Raw genomic sequence first — 19,738 nt, forward strand, 5'->3', positions numbered from 1 at the left:
GGAGGCTGAGTTTCATTGGTTGGGGGCATTATGACCCAAAGGACACTGATAGGCTATAGAGGATACATAGATAAACTGCTTTCTTTTTTACTGGGGATGTCCAGCCTGACGACAGGGAAGAGTCATGAGCATGGCCCCATTCAGGACCCATGCTGGAGAACAAGAGTTAAGAGGTAAGTAACTTGTATCTTTATCCATTTTACCACTTCAGGTATGGAATCGCTATCCAACTCATACATTTTCTTTTTTTAAATTTTCTTTTTTTTTAAGTGGATTATGAATCCATAGAATACAGGCAAGGATAAAGTGTTATGGGGAGAGTGTTGAGGAGGGAGCAGAAAGATTAGTAGGAGGATTCCAACTCTAAAACAGTAAGGTCCTAGGTTGGTAAATTCAGGTGTACAAACCAGACATAAAAGGTTTATACAGAGTTTTACACATGCTCTAACTCTCTGGAAGAATTAAACGTTTGGCAGGTGGAGCACAGGAACTTGGAACAAAATTGTTTCTCCTGGCACTTAAGCTTCGCCTGCCAAAAAGGATGTATTGATGTCGGCATATGATTTTGATGCTCGAATAAAGGAATTTAATTCCTTTGGAATCCACCAGCTTTTAGCACCTAGTGCAAGCAAAAGAAATGTGTTTAAATGTTGGCAGTCCCGTCAGCTAACTTTACACAAAAATGCCCCCAAAACAAGAAAAAGGGTTTTAACAAATATAGTAACTTTAGTAAAACTTTGCTCAAAGCGAGCAAAAGGAAATTATGTTCATTACTAGGACCTTCAAAAGACTGCCTGACAACCTGTAGGAGTTCGACCTTCAACAGGCTGTATTTTGGGTAATGACCTTTTGAAAAACAGTGTAGAGACACAGAGGCACTTTCCCATGCCGAATTATGAGCATAAAGGCCTGCTAAAAACGATCAATCGGAGCTAATGCCACAAAGGAAAAAGAAGCCACTTTGGCACTGCAACAATGTGTGTGGTTGTTGGATAACTCCAAAGCAACTACATTGGTGTCTCTATGCACATTCATTAACACTACTGTTTAGATCCGACAACTGTTTTGGGCCATCTATTCAGCCCGGTTTTTTTGGTCTGAGGATTGGCACAGTATCTTCTGAAAACCACTTGCCACTGTTTGGATACTGCTTTGAGTTTTCTAAGATGAGGGACCTGTAAGATGAAGGTATCTATAAGAGCTACAAATTACTTTCCATTGGTAATATTGTTTCGGATGGCAATATTCATACCTCTCTGATTACTCATGTCCTCCCACACCCCAATGAAATATTGGTTTGCTCACTGGTTTCCTGAAACAAACATAATGTTTTATTATAGCTGTTTTTGGGGCCACTTTATCCTTTGTCTTGTAGCCTCTGTGGACTATGTGAAATTGTGTTGATCTTTGATAAGGGGCGGCATGTGCAGATCTCAATGCACCAGCTGCATCACATGTGTCAGGGTGGCGGCTATGAAGTCATGACACAGCCAGACATTGAGTCAGACAGGTGCTGTTTGGTGGCTAGGTGAAGATTTTCCTATGTCCATCTGTGTCAGGAAGAGATATCTGTGGGGTTGAGAAGGTGTCCCAGAGAAACAACACTACCAAAGGTAATTGTGTTCTTTAAAGGAGTGGGCAGCAGTTTTGGGGATACCTTGCTCCATGCTTGGAAGGACTGCGTGGCATTACAGATTTGTAACTGTGAGCCTTGTAAAAAAAGAGTAATACTAAAATACTAAAGTGGTTTGAGCAGGTTAAAAGGAGTGTGAAGTTGTGAGTGTGCCCAACCATCACCAGGGAACACCCTATATTCAGTCAGGTTGCAGGGTGACATGAGCGTAATGGGTTTTGGCCACAGATTAAAATATCTCAAAGGGGTAGTCAAGAAACCAGCAAGTGCTGCCTTGAATTGGAGATTGGATAGTCCACTCCTGGTGGCCTATAAACTACCAGGATTGCCAAAGAAAATTGCAAGAAACAGTGGCTTTTACAAATGTAATTCATATTTAACCTCTGATACTAGTGGAAGCAGTGCATGACCAGTCTTCCATAAGACAACCCCTCCATTGGTAATATGGTCAGCAAAGATCATCAGAAAGTATGCAGAGAAAGCTCAGTTCAGCTTGCAGATGTGTATTGGCTTGTTGATGCTATGTGTATATTATAATTTGTTTCTGGCATAATGCAGCATAGCTGCACCACCCTGCATATGGTGTTGGTTTCCTAAGATGGTACCCTCTGCTTCAGAGAACCTGCTGTAAAAAAAAAAAAGTGGAAACTCTAACATCTGAAGCCGTGTGACCTAGAAATAATTTGTTTCTGTTTTCGTCCTAAATGTCACAGCATAGGATGCGGCATTTAAAGGAGAGTTCCGGGACTTTTTTTTTATTGTCCCTACGGTTCGGCCATGTGTTTTTAAGCATAACTCGGTAGATCGTGGAAAACTTTCCTATGGACCTTACCCGACTTTTCGTCCATTAACGCACTCGAAATCAGCCGCCATTTTATGATAATCCTATCACTTGCCGCATCGCCCTGGCTCACCTGCTTTTGCGGCACTAAATCAAATCCCCCGCCCCCGAGGCTGACATCAGCAGACGCGTACCGCCCATTTCCCAACGCCAAAGCACGTTTCGTGTCAACAATCGCTGCGCCTCAGCTAATGAAGTGTCGCCATGGAAACGGCAGGACGCCTCTTTCCTCAATAAGTATAAACACACCGTTTCACAACACACAGCAGCAGATTTTCGATTCCATTACTCTCGCTGTGTTACTTTGAGTATTCTGTGACTCGTTTCTGTGCTCTGGTCAAATACCTTCGTTGATTGTAGCCCGTGTGAACAGATACCAGTACCACCGCTATAAATTATTTTACTTTCTTTACCACACAATGGCTACAATAATGCCGTATATGTACGAGCCCGAGTACACCGAGGAAGAACTACTGGAAAGGCAAGCACGCGAAAACGATGGGGATTCGGACGGCAGTTGGGAGGACCAGTCAACGGATGAAGAGCCTGGACCATGTCGCATGGACGGCGTCTCCACCTGGTGCACGTGCAATCGTTGCGAGCTAATGCCAACTGAGGAGGAGAACTGCTGCTGCCGTGAAAATTCCGGGTGCTTGGCCTACATTTCGGAAGGCGAGCCAAGTCCGCAATGCATCACCGAGCTGCCAGAGTTCAGGGAAGCCTGCCTCTCACGGACAGTGTTGAGGATGATGATGGTGCTTATGCACGAACTTTGCGGCACTGTTCGTCCGCATAATCCGAGTAACGAGTAAGTATACTCTGGTTGTGATGTCAGTGATGCCACTACTATTTCATGGTCGTCTCCCACATATAAAACTACATCTACATATCATTCGAATGCATGTAAATTGGTTCCATGTTGTGCATTTTCTAGATAGAATTTTTTTCAAAGCAGAATGACATTTTTGTACCTGAATCGACAGTGATAAGAAAGTTGTCATTTTAATACAGTTTGCATCTTTCATTTTCACAGGTGGTACAGGCTGGTGGCCTATCGTTGCTTCACTTGGTGGCTTCACGGGAGGCTCGGACACCGCGTTCGGAGAGTAATACCTGCCTGTGCGGTACTTGCCATTAGACAACATTTCCCCAGCGACAGTGGACAATACCGCGGCTTTTCCCGGGATGTGCTGCAACCGCAACTTTACAATGTGTAATGTTTATTATTTATGTTCAATTGAAATTAAGATCTAAAATAAAACCCAACATATATTTTAACAATGGTTGTTTTGATTTTTTAAATGAATCTAGTGTGTCTCCATTGAATAGTCTTCCTGTGCCTTGTCTTGTCACACCACATGTCTCCGGCCAGCATCCTCCCTCACGCTGGCCGCCCACCTTCAATCCACATAACTGTTGAACCCATATGCAGCAGACATACATATGTTATTTTGCGGGTTGGCATCAAGCCTCCCGGCCTTGCCTCCTCCCCCAAAAATACTTACCACACCACTTTGTTCAGGGTCTCCAGGGTGAACTGCACCCATATATTCTCCTGGGAGGCTGAGGTATTTATAAACTCACCCCCCTGCCTTCCATGTACTAGATCCTGCAGCCTGCCTCTTACATGCAGTTAGATGGCCTCTCCTTGGTGAGGCCCTACGGCAAACGAGTCTTGTCTGCACGACCACCGCCCGCACCGGGGTACTTGCGCTGGCAAGTGGAGCTGTCAGGGAGCGATAAAGGCCAAGAGGTGCCAAAGACCATGTACACTTCAAAGTGGTCTATAGAGCATGGGTTGTTGTTCCCATGTCTACCGCCAGACCCCGTGTCTCCTGCCAAGCATCTCCCCTCACGCTGGACGGCCCCCTGCAATCCACATAAGTGTGTCTCCATTCACGAGTCTTCCTGTGTCTTGTCTGCACGACCACCGCCCCAATCCACCCCCCGCCCTATCAAAGGCAGTTCGCACCGGGGTACTTGTGCTGGCAAGTGGAGCTGTCAGGGAGCGATAAAGGCCAAGAGGTGCCAAAGACCATGTACACTTCAAAGTGGTCTATAGAGCATGGGTTGTTGTTCCCATGTCTACCGCCAGACCCCGTGTCTCCTGCCAAGCATCTCCCCTCACGCTGGACGGCCCCCTGCAATCCACATAAGTGTGTCTCCATTCACGAGTCTTCCTGTGTCTTGTCTGCACGACCACCGCCCCAATCCACCCCCCGCCCTATCAAAGGCAGTTCGCACCGGGGTACTTGTGCTGGCAAGTGGAGCTGTCAGGGAGCGATAAAGGCCAAGAGGTGCCAAAGACCATGTACACTTCAAAGTGGTCTATAGAGCATGGGTTGTTGTTCCCATGTCTACCGCCAGACCCCGTGTCTCCTGCCAAGCATCTCCCCTCACGCGGGACGCCCCCCTGCAAACCGCATAATGCCACGACATATACACGTCATTCATTCACAAACACACCCCTGTTTCGAATTCTTTATAACCCACTTCATATTTCTAATGAGAACTTCTTTGCGCTTTGCTAGTCAACCCGTGAAGGTGCTGGTTGTCTGCTCTTCGTCTCTGTGAACTTCCGTGACCACTTTGAGCAAACTCATCAGTTTGCAACCTGTGAACTGCTCCCTGTTCTACGACAAGAAACTACTCTGATCCCTGCATCTAACTGTTTGCTCGTCAAGGTAAGGCCATGTACCATACTCATTTTGCGTCCAATTTCTTTTCGTTCAAGACAGTACATGCAAGGAACTAGTCACATGTTCTGAGTTTAGTGAAATTATTTTTGTATTTTTTTAAAGTTATTCAAATACTTATCCGCATGTGAATAACGTGTATAGTTCCAAGAACCAAAACATACCTTGCATTGAACCTTTTATGTATTTAATTTTTTAACACAATGGTATTCATAGAGAATTGTTGATCTTTACTTTTCAGAACTTTCCACAATGCCTGCCTGTTCCATTGGCGGTTGTCCTTCGAAGACCCATAATAAATCTGAAGGTACTATAATGCATGTTTTCCCTAAGACAATAGATCAGATAAGAGAATGGGTCCGATATTGCGGATATCCACCCTCTGAGCTTGAAAGTAGAGTCCTAGAAGTCTTTGCGGACAAGAGGGGTGATCGATACCGCATCTGCAGCAGGCACTTTACCTCTGACATGTACTCCACATCATTGCTAATAAAGAAGAACACACCGCGAGCGAGGCGAAAATTGCTCTCAACCGCTATTCCCACTCTATTCGTCCACATCCCTCCACTGGTGAGTCAAGTTTACGTATTTATCTCTCGGCCTTGCGGTAGTGTGTAGCATTAGCTAACAATAATTTCCCCATTTATGTATCCACTCAATATGAAGGCGGAAGATTCTCCATCCGTGTCGTTATTGCAGTCATCAGCCACTTCAAGCGCCTATCGGGTAATCTTACTTGGCTATTCTGCCACTGACTTGTTTTAGGCATGTAAATCAATAGTTTTAATTTATCGTGTAATTATTTTACCTAATGGTACACCCTTGTACTCGTCCTCTAGTCTTTGCTTTCAGTTATAATTATTGTTATCCAAAATAATTCAAGTACTGTCTTTCAGGGAGATGCTGAGGAGTCCAACGTATTGACGACTACCGTTGATGTCACTCAGATGCTCGAGGTACGTTTCAGGACAGTTCCATCGATGGAGATCATCAGATCTTGCATTCTTGTAGCGTGATTGTTACACACAATGTTTCTATCGTTTTTAGCCATTGATATGTCCTTCTGTCGTCGCCCTCCTATGTGTCTTCTTTTTTCAATATTGTGTTCATTACTAATGAAAGTCCTATGTTTCAGGGAGTCGATGGAGCATTAGTCCAAGAAGAAGGGGGAGCGTGCAGTTACGGGTCGGCGCAACAGCTTGCAGAAGTGTGCACCGCAGTCACATCGTCCCTTGATGTTCTTATGCATTTCGAGGTATGGATACTGACAGCTCGATCAAGCGAGATCATATGACTTGATTACATCCGCTATACTTCCTTCTTTATTAACGCAAGTACTATGTTTCAGGGAGATGACGGAGCTTCTTCTACAAGAACATCACCCCTAGTAGTTGATGCAGATTTCTGGGTGGTGACACTTCCAACGATCGAGCAAATCGAATCATATTTAGATATCCATTATTTATTTTAGACAACTGATCATTTGTGCAGGTCTATTTAGATGAGCCGTTGACGCCTGCACAAACTTTATGTTCTTTTTATCAAAATAGAAAACCATACTAATGCAATTACTGTGTTTCAGGGAGTCACTGAAGCATCATCTTCAATAATATCATCAATGGAAGTCTATGAGGAGCCCGAGGTATGGATCTTGACAGTTCCATCTAACTAGATCAACAATGCGTGAATAATTGTCGTTTGAATGTTCTACACAAAGCGTTCATTCGTGTTTTGCTATTGAGATGTACGTGGGTATTGGTCCCCAAGTACATTTTGTGTTTTCGATATTATTATACATACTAATGAAAGTTCTATGTTTCAGGGAGTCGATGGAGCGTCAGTGCGTGATGGATGTGCTTATCAGGAAAACATAGTCGTTGCAGCGCAAGAGGAAGTGGAGACATATACACACGAGTCAGAGCAACAGCGTCCTGATGTTGAAGTTCGAGGCAAGAAAGTTTCAAAGAAAAGAAAGCAAAAGAAGGTTAGTGTCCTGGTCACTATATTATGTTGTTTTTCACTGTTAATAGTTCAATACTGTAAGTTGTGTTTAAACTGAACACCCCTTTTCCAATCTGTCCTCTAGTTGCGAGTGGGTGTACGAACTAGATCTACACAGACAGTGAAGCGAACGAGAGATGTTGCTTGTCAAACCTTTTGGCAGGGACTTGAGACTGGAGAAGCATCGTGCCAATGGGAAGAATATGAAGTGATTGACAACGGAGCTATACCACCACCAGCCATTGATAGTGAATGTCCTCCTGGTAGTTCGGATGCAGTCGGAGATCAATTCACAGAATCCACACCCGCAAAAACTAAGACCGCGAGAAAGTTGAAGAAATTGTTTTATTCACCCATCGCCGGAGAAGGAACAGATGTTGCAATGGAAGAGAATGAAGTAGGCGACAATGAAACACCATCAATATCACTGAACATAGCGGAAGACGATATCAGAGATTCTACCTTTCATGTGAGTGACATGTCCTCAACGTTACAGGCCGAACCAGCTGGGATGCAGAGTGACAGTATAAGGAAAGAGGCCAAATTCATTGTATTCGATAGTTGTTTGATTGATATTATTATTCGGATGAAATGTGGGCATTTGGTTGGTGGGGAAGTATGTGGGGAGCCATTGATTAATGTGACTCGTGCAATTCGAGGCACTAACCTTAAAATACATGCCACCTGTACAAAATATCATCCTTTCACATGGTCTGCACAACCTATGCTGGGACAACTGCCAGCAGGCAATCTACTTTGTGCAGCGGCTGCACTTTTTAGTGGTTCAAGTTTTAAAAAATTAGAGTCGTTCTTTCAGTTTGTGGGAATCCATTTCATTGCGAAAACTCAGTTCTACAAATACCAAACCGATTATCTATTTCCAGCCATTAGCGAAGCTTGGAGAATGGAAAAAATGTCTATTGATAGTACATTCGCGGGCAAACGGTTCAGGCTAGCCGGTGATGGACAGTGCGACAGCCCAGGATTTTCAGCCAAGTACTGCACCTACCACTTTCAGGACATGGAAAGTAAGAAAATTGTGAGTTCGGTGGTCGTGCAGGTGTCACAAAGTACATCCTCAGTGGCCATGGAGAAAGTTGGCTTTGTAGCATCATTGCAAGAACTACAATCGCGGGGAATGGTGATCGACCTGATAGCCACGGACAGACACGTTTCAATTGCCAAGACAATGAGAGAACAGTACAAAAATATAAATCACCAATTTGACGTTTGGCATCTTGCAAAATCAATCAATAAAAAATTGTCGGCTGCAGGTAAAAAAAAAGAATTGCAAGGTATTTCACAGTGGTCCAAGTCAATCAGCAACCATCTTTGGTGGAGCTCAAAAACATGTGGAGGGTCGTTGGAAATTCTACTGGAAAAATGGCGGTCAGTAATGCCACACTGTACAAATGTTCACCGATGGAACACGAACCAACATTTCCACAATTGTGAACATGGCCATTTGTCCACAGAGGAGGCACGGAAGAAGAAGTGGTTGATTCCTTCATCACCCACTCACAAAGCCATTGAAAAGATTGTATTTGATAAAACTATAACAAAAGCTTTGAGTGGACTCACGGAATTCTGCCACACAGGAGATTTGGAGGTGTTCCACAATATGTGCCTAAAGTACAGGCCAAAACGATTGCATTTTGGCATGGAGGGCATGATAAATCGGACTCTTTTAGCGGTCTTGGCACATAACCATAATGTTGGCCGTCAACAAAGTAGGACGACCGGAACTTTAGGGACGCTTCGCTACAATAAGGCCTTCACTAAAAGAAGTAAACAATGGGTGATCAAACCAGTGTTTGAGGATATGCAATATGAGTTTATTGAGAAACTTATTGTTGACGTCCTAGATAGGCACATAAATGGAGCTGTGAACGAACCTGTGCAGGGGACAACTGCATTGCCACCCAACATTGCATCTGTTCCATGTCCACCTAAAGAAGAACTCATTGAGAAATACACATCACGGTTTAAATGATTGTAATTTGATTGTCTGTTCTCTCAAGTCTCCTCATGTCGCAGGCCCATTGAATATGTGTATCTATGTATTGTGTAAATAAAAGTGATTGCTCAGTGTACATGCAATGTGTCTCTCCACCCTTGCCCCTCCCTTCACCGTGCAGTAGTGCGAACCACCCGGGTGTCACCTGTGACTTTGCTCTGGAGTCTCCTCATGTCGCAGGCCCATTGAATATGTGTATCTATGTATTGTGTAAATAAAAGTGATTGCTCAGTGTACATGCAATGTGTCTCTCCACCCTTGTTCATTTGCGCATTAAATTAAACCAAACAGTAATATAAATCATTTTTCAATAAATATAGAATCTCTCCGTATTTATGGTTCTGTGTGGCTGCAAAGCACGCAGACAAAATGCAAAGATGGAGTGTAAATTTCAAGTCCTGTGAGAATGCCTTACACTGAATGTAGCTAACTTGGAATGTGTGCTCGTTCGAAGTGAAGGTCAGCTGCTTTGATTTTTTCTCGGGTGCCAGAATGGCCCACGACTCAGAATAAGGTTCTATTGTATTTTGACCTTGACAGGCCTGGACCACGTAAGAAACGATAATGAATATAATTTCAGAAACGAAAGCCATTTCATGTTCGTTCATTAGAAGAAATAACGTCGGCATAGAAGGAGTGGTATTTCGGGGCTGCCCTACGCACAGACGCAATGGAAAATGCAAATATAATGTAAGTAACTCTTTAGATGAGTTTATACCGCAATTTAATTACTATACAGTTGCTTTAAAGACGGGTTAAGTTGTACTTGTTCGTTCTATGTGGCATGTTGTTTTGTACCGCGCACTATCTTGGGGAGAACCGTCTACTTGGCCCCCTTCCCGCCCCTACCTGCAAGGCTAAAAACCTCGGGGTCATCTTCGACTCCACACTCTCCTTCTCTCCTCATATATCTGACGTCTCTAAGAAGTCACACTACCAGCTGCACCTCCTCAGAGGTATTCTTCCCTTCCTCTCCTTCCCCCAGAAGCTCACTGTCTCCCGAGCCCTGGTTCTCTCTAGGCTGGACTACTGTAACAGCCTCTATCTTAATCTGCCTGCCTCCACTCTCCGCCCTCTGCAACTTATCCAGAACAGAACTGCGAGACTTGTCCTTGGCCTCAAGCGGGCCCTTTTTATTTATTATTTATTATTTATTATTTTATTACGCTACTTACCTTGTACTGCACTTCCCCCCCACCTCCTCTCCTTGCACTTTCTCCTTTTCCCCTTACCTCTGCACTTGCGCGATCTGAATGACACCTGGCCTAGTAGGATCGTTTGTCTGTCTTCCCCTTGTTCCCCTCCCTCCCTGCCTCGTCGCGCCTTGAAACACTTGTGTATAGGCGCGTTACAAATACCATATCATATCATATCATACTTTTACGGAAGCACCTCAAAACCTTTGCTTCTGCTTTCTCTCTCCCTCTCCCCTGCTACAACTGGTCCACTGTCTGCGATCTCGGTCCTGGGCCCTTCCACTCTCCACCTGCACTCCCTGTCAACCCCTGCACTGGGGGACTGTCTCAGTATCCTACAGCCCCCCTTGACGTATAAAACCCAGTTGCACTGTCCTAGCTATGAAATAATTTCCAGACCTAATATATAAAATGAATAATTTTAATAAAGATCTGATGGTGAGACTAATTTCCTTTTTTTATGTTTTTCAAATAGATACATCGTCCATTATTGTCTGTGTCACGAGTACCAGACACCGGCGGATGGGTTTTTTAACCGCCAGTTGCTTCTCCGCGTGAACAACGTTAGCACCCTGACCATTTTGTGGGACGATCGCCAAGTACAAGTATGCCCTTACGCGGTACTAACGGCTAGATGCAACATACAGACCGTTGTGGTGCCCTAGTGCCTCGTTGTTGGAATAGCCATGCGATTATCAGTGCGACCGAAGAGCTTATTTTATCGTAAACCAACACCATGTCTACTGCACACGAACATCGCTTGCCTCAAGACGAAATATTTTGGATCGAGAGCAAATAAAAATTCATTTATCTAAGACCCTGTGTACAGCAAAGGAACATCGTGTGCCTCGAAACGAACTTTTCGGAACGTGAAAAAATCAAAATCTAAATCGCTGAATATTCTCAAAACATTTGATGTCCAATAAATGTACTTTGCCAAATGTACAATCTTGCCGTTTGCTTTTAAACCACTGTTTCATATTCCGAATTGTGGCGCTGTATTGTGAGATGATCTAAGACCCTGTGTACAGCAAAGGAACATCGTGTGCCTCGAAACGAACTTTTCGGAACGTGAACAAATAAAAATGCAAATCGCTGAATATTCTCAAAACATTTGATGTCAAATAAATTTACTTTACCAAATTTACAATCTTGCGGTTTAATTTAAAAGTACAGTTTCATATTCCCAATTGTGGCGCGCTGTGTTGTTTGAGCTCATCTGTGTTGATTTCCTGGTTCTGTGTGGAGTCGCGTATAAGACGCCTGGGCGCGTTTGCCTACGCAGCTCAGTCACGTCACGGATAGAGGCGGGGAATATGAATGTTTTGATCAAGTCTGTTTCAGGGGCGGGGGATTTGATTTAGTGCCACAAAAGCAGGTGAGCCAGGGCGATGCGGCAAGTGATAGGATTATCATAAAATGGCGGCTGATTTCGAGTGCGTTAATGGACGAAAAGTCGGGTAAGGTCCATAGGAAAGTTTTCCACGATCTACCGAGTTATGCTTAAAAACACATGGCCGAACCGTAGGGACAATAAAAAAAAAGTCCCGGAACTCTCCTTTAAATAACGTATGATTTATATATATTCCTTTTTGTAATGGATATGCAGAGTAATTTTATGTGCAATATTAAACAGTGCTATAATATGTTGTCCTCGCCTAGGTTATGATGGGGAGCATATCCATTTGTAACCACCTCATGGTGCAGATTGTAGGCACAATTGTGAAGGAGAAAGGTTTTTGTATACCTTTACACTGCAAAGGTCTGAATGAAAATATTGGAAAGGCAAGAATGGGGCAGAGATCACACCTGCAGCTTTGTGTGGGTTGGGTTCACCTTTCTACCAAGGGCAAGGGTGGTTGTGACATTTTTAATTTCTTGTTTCTAAAATTCAGATGACAATTGGCCCACAATAAAGATGCGTTTGTCAAATGCAAGGTACTTCATGATGCCTTTTTTCTTTTCTTGGGTCAGAAATAAAGATTTCCAAGAAGTTACCCTGGAGAAGGATGGCAAGATTGTGCTGCAGTTTGCTTTAGCATATGGCTTTCGAAACATTCAGAACTTGGTGCAGAAGCTAAAGCGAGGCAAATCTACATACCACTATGTGGAAGTCATGGCCTGCCCGTCAGGTAATAAAGCAAAAAGTGGGGTTGCTTATGTGTCCTTTGCTATTTTCACTGTTGTAACTGTTCTGCTGTTTGTTGAGAAGTTATAACTAGGCTGTCTTTTGTTTTGCATAGTTGTACAAGTTTTGCTATTGAGGTATAACTAGCCACAGCCTGTAAAAACGATGGGGCTTTGTCATAGAAACACATCTGGGGCACAAAGATACGTTTACCTCATAACAGCTGAGATCTTAATATTAAGATGAAGAACTACTAGGGCATATGCATATTCGCTACAATGTGGTGATTTCCATGTTCCTGTAACAATGTTACTTTGTTTTTTCCGTAGGTTGTCTGAACGGTGGTGGACAGATCAGAGCTGAAGGAGCATCCAGCAAGGATTTGGTGCAGCGAGTTGAACAGTTGTACCAGTCTGTGAGAACTGAGACTCCAGATACAAATTCCAGTGTTATGGAAATATACAAACAATGGCTAAATGGAAAGACAGAGCAAGTGTTGCACACACAGTACCACGCTGTAGAAAAAATGAACACAGGATTTAGCATCAAGTGGTGAAAACGAACATTTTCCTCCCAGTTTCAAGACAAAGGAGAAAGAGACTTTGTACTTGGCCTGTCTGGCAACTGAATGCTGAAGGTTGTGACTGATGACTGGGGCGTTATATTTTGCACATCATGTGAGGGTAATTTGCTTTTAGGTCGTTTTTTCAAATTCAGCCCATACATGTTGAAAATCGATTGTTGCACCTGTTTGCAGACCCAAGTGACTTTAGTTGGTTGCCTCGGATCACATCAAATTTCCAGGTTGGATTCAAACACAAATACACGCAGGGCACATGAAATGAACTGGAAAATCGAATAAGTATTGCCTCTTATTACATACCCCTCCAGTATAGGAATGAAGTTCATTGGTTGAGCGGTATTCTCATTACGCTGCCACCTCCTCTTTTCTGTTTGGTGTGTTGATGATATTTGGAACAGTTTTATTTCTAATGGTGCATTACCTTTTTCTTGCACTAAACGGACCCCTGAAAAAAGAAATATATGTATATTCTTAAGTGTACATTAGTAGCTAATCCAAGGGTAGGGATTACCTCTCTACAGTGGAGGGGTCAACTGCCTACAATTTAAGGGCTTTCATGGAGCATTTTATTTGGTCGGACAGCCACTGTAATTTGAAAAATACATCCTGGCCGTATGCCAGTAGGGCTTAAAAATAAAAATACCCATCTACCATATGTCATGCCCACCTTTTTCTCCGTCATGTGGGGATAATTGACACTTTGAAGAATAGAGAGTGGCATACAAAACGCACATAAAGTGTACAATACAAGAGGGGCACAGCAATTTGTGTTTTAAAATGCTGATGATAACCTGTTTTTTTAAATGTATTTCTTGACTGTTATAATTGAATAAAATATCAAATTGTAATTTATTACGAATTGTTTTACAACATTAACCCTAGTGGCTCAAAGCCACTATGTGGTTGTGAAGTAAACCGATAATAAATCTATAATAAGTATTTTAAACACAATGTACATTTCTTAGTATAGAATGTAGAGGAGGAGTAAAAATGTCAAGTTGCATACTACAGGGTGGGCATAAAAAGCACCTCTCCTCAATTCTCTACATAGTACACCATTTCTTACGCGCCAAGAGTTAATTATCACTTGCCAATGGCTGGTAGCGAGTGCAGGTTTTGAGGCCTATTCTTGATGGCACTTCAACTGGATTTTACCAAGGAAGCAACTATCTGTATTGAAAGTTAATGTTGCCCTCTAAATAATTGGATTCGAATTCTCAAAAAGGATTAAATGATCCTGCAGGAGTGGATATAGATGAACAGCAAGATAGGAGGATTTACCTCTCTCACTCTTCATTTCTTCAGCCACTTGCGTGAATTTAATCTCTTGCATTATTTCAGAAAAGTATGGTTGGGGACAGCAGGACATCGCCTGCATCAGAGGTAGAAATGAATCCCGGGCACTATTCTTGGCCACTGAGTAACTTTTGGCATCAATTGGCTGTTGACAGGCCCCAACTTTGCCAAAATTAGCAGACATCTCAGTGTAAGTTGGTGGGTGTGTAGTGCATTATCAACAGACTTAAACACTAAACCCCATTGTTTGCACCTGACCAATGTTGAAGAAGCAGGGGACTGAATTCTTGTGCATGCACTTGTTTGATGGTAAGCATGCTGAAGTAAAGTAGCATAAACATCCTAGAGGTGCTGCAGTGAGACCTGACACATAAGGCAGCACAAAAGACTTTGCTGACTTGGACTCTGGATGTCTTCAACCCAACCCCAAAGTGTCAGTTAAATATATAGGTTGTCGGAAAAATCCTGGGGAAGATTTTGGCGGCCAGGTTGGCGGTGGTTGCACCGAATCTGATACATCCTGATCAATGTGGGTTTACAGGAGGCAGGAATACGTCGGGTAATATCTCCCGGCTACATCACGTGATGGATTGGGTGAAGTCACAACGGCGGGACATGGCGATAGCGTCGTTTGATGCCATGAAGGCGTTTGATTCCCTGGAGTGGAAGTGCGTGAATTTGGGTTTGGGGAGAACATCTGTAGGTGGTTGACCTTGCTGTACACTAAACCGCTAGCGATGGTGAAAACTAACAACTGGGTGTCGGAGACATGGGAGTTGGGAAGGGGGACGAGGCAGGGGTGTGCGGCTTCCCCAATTTAATTTGCGTTGGCTTTAGAACCGCTGGTGGCATTTCTGCGGCAGGACATGGGGGAGGCTGGAATTGAGGTGGATGGGCAGAGGCATATTCTATCCCTATACGTGGATGACTTGTTATTATATGTAGGGGACCCCAAGATATTTCTTCCAGACCTTTTAGAAATATTGCCCAATTTTAGAGCTATGTCGGGGTTCTGTATAAATCCAGAGAAATCTGTTCTGTTTCCGTTGGGAGAGCTACGGGAATGCCCGGCAGAGGAATTGCCAGAGCTAGGGGTAAAGTGGGAGACGGAGTCATTTCGATACCTGGGGGTGCGGGTGTTTCATGAAGTAGTGGACACGTTTGTGCATAATACAGGGAGGGCATAATCCAAAACAGGGGACTCTATCCAGTTCTGGAAGGTCTTACCCCTTTTGCTGATGGGTAGGGTGACGTGTTGTAAAATGGTAATCCTCCCGCGGTTGCTCTACTTCTTTACGAATATAGCATATGTGGCAAAGAAGTTTTTTTTTTTTTTTAAATGCTGGATGTTAAGATTAGGTAATTGCTGTGGGACGCGCGGAGGAGGCGGATGTCCCTGCAAACTCTGCGGAGATGGAGGGAGGGTGGGGGGCTGTGCCTTCCAGACTACGAAAAGTACTTCGTGGCGGCACAATTACAGTCGGTGCTGGTGTGGGATCAACCGGAGGTGGACGTCCTTGGGACACTGGTGGGGTCCTTGCAGCAGGGTTGTAGGCCGGTGGAGCTCCTACGGCGCCCACTGGGAAACGTGGGGACGTCGGTGGTCTTTGAAGCGGTGAGGGAGACATGGAGGAAATATGTGGGCGGTAAGGGAGTTAGGGGCCGTTATGAGAGTAGTCTCCCATGGGGGGCTGACCAGAAACTCCGCCAGGCAATTTGGAGGGTGGGGATACGGAGATTACGGGAAAAGGGATGTGAAAAGGTGGGGGATTTTTTTGAGGCTGGGCAGCTCCTTTCCTACAGGGAGTGGTGCGACAAGTTTGACATGCCACAGGGAGTTTTTTTGGCATATGGGGCGGTAGTTCGGAGGATGGCGGAGATATAGGAGAGAATTCCTGAGGAGCTGGAACCATGCCCAGTGCTTCGAGTACTACTTGACCGGGCGGGGGGAAGGGGGTGTATCTCGCGGGTATACAAGGCTCTTGGGGAGGGGACGGCAGAGAGGGAGTTGAAAGTCAAGGAGAAATGGGAAGTCGATATGGGGCGCTCGATATCGAGTGAGGAATGGGAGTGGGTCTGGGACTTGGTCCGGAAGTCCTCGAGGAATGCCCGCTTCCAGTTGGTTCAATTTAACATTCTGCATAGAGTATGTGTTACCCCATTGGCGCTCAAAGCGATGAGTGGGGAACACTCAGGCGAATGTCCCAGGTGTGGGTCGGAGGAGGCGGGGTTCTGGCATATGGTGTGGGAGTGCGGAGCAATAATAGAGTATTGGGACTTGGTGCTTGAGGGAGTGAATGAGCTACTGGGAATCAGCCTGGAGCAGCGTCCGGAGATCTGTCTGTGGGGGAACCTACCGGGGGGGGGGAGCGTAACAAGCTACGGAATAGAATGGGTCGGTTTCTACTCATATTGGAGGGGGTGGTGAGTGGGAAGTGGTTGTATTGTTGGTTAAATTTCGCTAATGTGTGGGAGGGACTGATCCTTGGGGGTTGGGGAGGGTAAAGGGGCAGTTGTGGAATTGTTATAATAAAATGCCAATAAAGAGTGTTTAAAAAAAAAAAATATATATATATATATATATATATATATATATATATATATATATATATATATATATATATATATATATATATATATATATATATATATATATATATATATATATATATATATATATAGGTTGTCTTGGGCATAGTTGCATTTCAGAGCATTTTGGGAGCCCCACTTTGGAAAGGGAAGATAAAGAAATAGATGGGGACCTAACAACCTTCTGCCAAACAGGTAATACAGTAGGCCAACAGGTAGCTGGCATCTGCTGCAGGCTTTCTGAGGTGGATGGCCATATTAAAAATGATAAAACGGAGGGGCGCTCGAGAGCGACAGCCAAAATGGTGGCATAGTTCTGAAGCTCTGCTTGCAGGGGAGGAAGTCACTGAGCCTGCAGACATCTCTACAGAACCCCCTGAAGATACTTCTCCCAGAAAGCCTGCCCTATCAATGGTGTCCCTGTGGTCCCGTGTCTAAGACTACTTGATCCATGAATTTGGAAGCTGCCAATTTTGTCACCGCTATCACGGGTCACTCTCGACCGCAGAAGCTGAGACAGAGTAGAGGCGCGAATCCCCTGGGGAATTTGCTGTTGCCTCAAGTGGTGAGCCTTCAGTTGGCAGGGTGTAGCAATATTGCCAGATCAGCGTCGACTATTCCCTAATCTAGCAGAGTTTATGGCAGGGAAGACATCCTCCACCCCGGGGATCGGCGCAGGAGATTTCCATGAGGCTGGTGTCGACCTTGAGTCATGTTAGCACGCAATACCCTGGCAGACCCTTACCTAGGCTTACAACCCATTGCACCCGGTAATGCCAACTCTGCACGGACTACTGTAGCTATGGCCCCTAATTAACTACTAGCTAACTACGCCAGCTGCTACGTGGTGGTCTTGCAACCTACGATTCATCTCTCCAAATTTCAATCCTGGGCATAAGCGGTTGTGCTTTCTCAATACACGTGCACAAACCCAAGGTACTGCAAACACTTCACCCAGTACTCTCATAACGGATGGTATAGACCGGATACCAACAGTGCTGTGTCTACCGTTAGACTTCTCCAAATTATAGGTGGAAATACTGCTCAGCAAGCACCATCTCAATTTACAATACCAGACAGTCTGAACTCTCTATGGCTCCCATATGATCCAAGAACGTTGAGGTTAGTCGACACAAATCCTCTCCGTAACACTCTATTATATTGTCACAAATGAAAGTAAGATTTGATTCTGTCAATTGAGAATTAGACAACCTAATATTAAAGGTAGATATGATTCAGCAAAGAATCGAAAAAGAAAGTGGTCGCATTTCCGAATCTTAACTATGTGTTGGTGTCTTTGAAGACAATGGATCCGAGATGAACCGACTGATCCAGACATTGCAGAAATAAAGGGAGGTGCAAGCTAAGAATGAAACCCTCAGAGAGACAAGATCTTGCAGGAGTAACGTGTGTGTCAATAGTATTCCAGTATCAACCTCAATACGTAACATGGAAACCTTTATGGGAGTCATTTATTAAGGAAGCACTACAGAACCCTCAGTTCTCTTCACAATTCTTAATTGAGAGGGCACACAGTCGCTGGCTGTAATTCACCTCTTGGACAAAACCCACAACCTGTAATAACCTGGCTTTTCAATTACAGGCACAAGGACATAATCTTATGCCGGGCTTGTGTACTTAATGAACTAAGGCACTAGGAAGCTACAATATCCTTATATCCTGACTTTGTAATGGGCCGTCAGAAGGCCTGCTTGTACTTTTCCTCAGTGAAACAAAAACTATAAGGGCAGAAAGTACTCAATGCTTTTTTCATCCGAACTTCGAGTGGTCCACAACAACAATACCCACTTCTTCAATAACCCTCCAGAAGCACACTACTTCCTTGACTCCTTTCCTGCAGGATCTGACGGACTGTAATAGGCGTGTGCTGGGCTACAATCTTATCCTGGTTGTTCGCTTTGTTGTTTCATGGTGTTCATTAATGTCTGCACTGTTGCAGAGCGTACTGTTTGAAGGGAGAGAATCTTGTTAGTAATTTCACCCTGTTGTTAATTTTGCTAATTTCCCCTAGTTCTACACAAGAGAAATCATATAAACTGAATAACTATGTATTGTTTCTGTCCATTGTAATTAAAATATGTCACCCGATGCGCCCATGCCTCCAGCAAAGGCATCTCCAAGGTAGGACTCCTCAGGCACCTCAACGGTGGCGCAGGTTTAGGTGTTATCCATGTTAATTTAGAGTAGGTGCTACTCACTGCAGGTTGTGGGTACTGCAGTGTGGGTGGGGGAGGGGCAGGTTTGATTTTGCAATCAATTTTGGGTTAAAAAAAGTTAACTATCACAGTATATTTGTGTCCAATGGTTATAGTCCTCATGACATATCAGACCCTCACTCTAGCTACAGTTATCAATACAGACCACTAAACTCCCCACCCTACTAGGTTGGAACGTGCAGATCAAATTGAGATTGTTAAAGCCTATAAGGTACAGGTGTATTGTGAATGGCAAGGAGCTAAGATTATACTAATTCAAGAATCCCACCTGATGGGGCCCATTTAACAAAACCTGCACAAAGGTGTGGGACCCTTCATGTCACTACACATCTTTCTCCATCTCTTGAGTTGTGCTGACTTTAATCCACACATCTCTCTCATTTAAGGCATCCAGTTATTATTGTGACCCAAATGGTCGCTATGTGATAATCTCGCTATGTCTTTCTGTGGTCTTGTAGACCTCTGGTGAACACTTAACCTGAAGACTCAAGAATGTTCATATTGCTCCACAGTCCATGACA

General features: G+C 44.1%; 1 protein-coding gene across 2 annotated transcripts in view; it reads left to right on the forward strand.

Moving 5' to 3' along the window:
- The window catches only part of CIAO3 (cytosolic iron-sulfur assembly component 3), a 643,683-nt gene extending 629,736 nt beyond the window's left edge, over positions 1-13,947 (forward strand). For both annotated transcript variants that reach the window (XM_069647280.1, XM_069647281.1), the window contains 2 exons: positions 12,359-12,516; positions 12,842-13,947. In XM_069647280.1, the coding sequence (XP_069503381.1) occupies positions 12,359-12,516; positions 12,842-13,068 (385 nt within the window). In that variant the 3' untranslated portion in view covers positions 13,069-13,947. The remainder of the gene's footprint in view (positions 1-12,358; positions 12,517-12,841) is intronic.
- Positions 13,948-19,738: the final 5,791 nt, after the last annotated feature.

This window comes from Ambystoma mexicanum, chromosome 2q, assembly GCF_040938575.1.
Source record: "Ambystoma mexicanum isolate Mex_15411 chromosome 2q, UKY_AmexF1_1, whole genome shotgun sequence".
NCBI classification, from domain to species: domain Eukaryota; kingdom Metazoa; phylum Chordata; class Amphibia; order Caudata; family Ambystomatidae; genus Ambystoma; species Ambystoma mexicanum.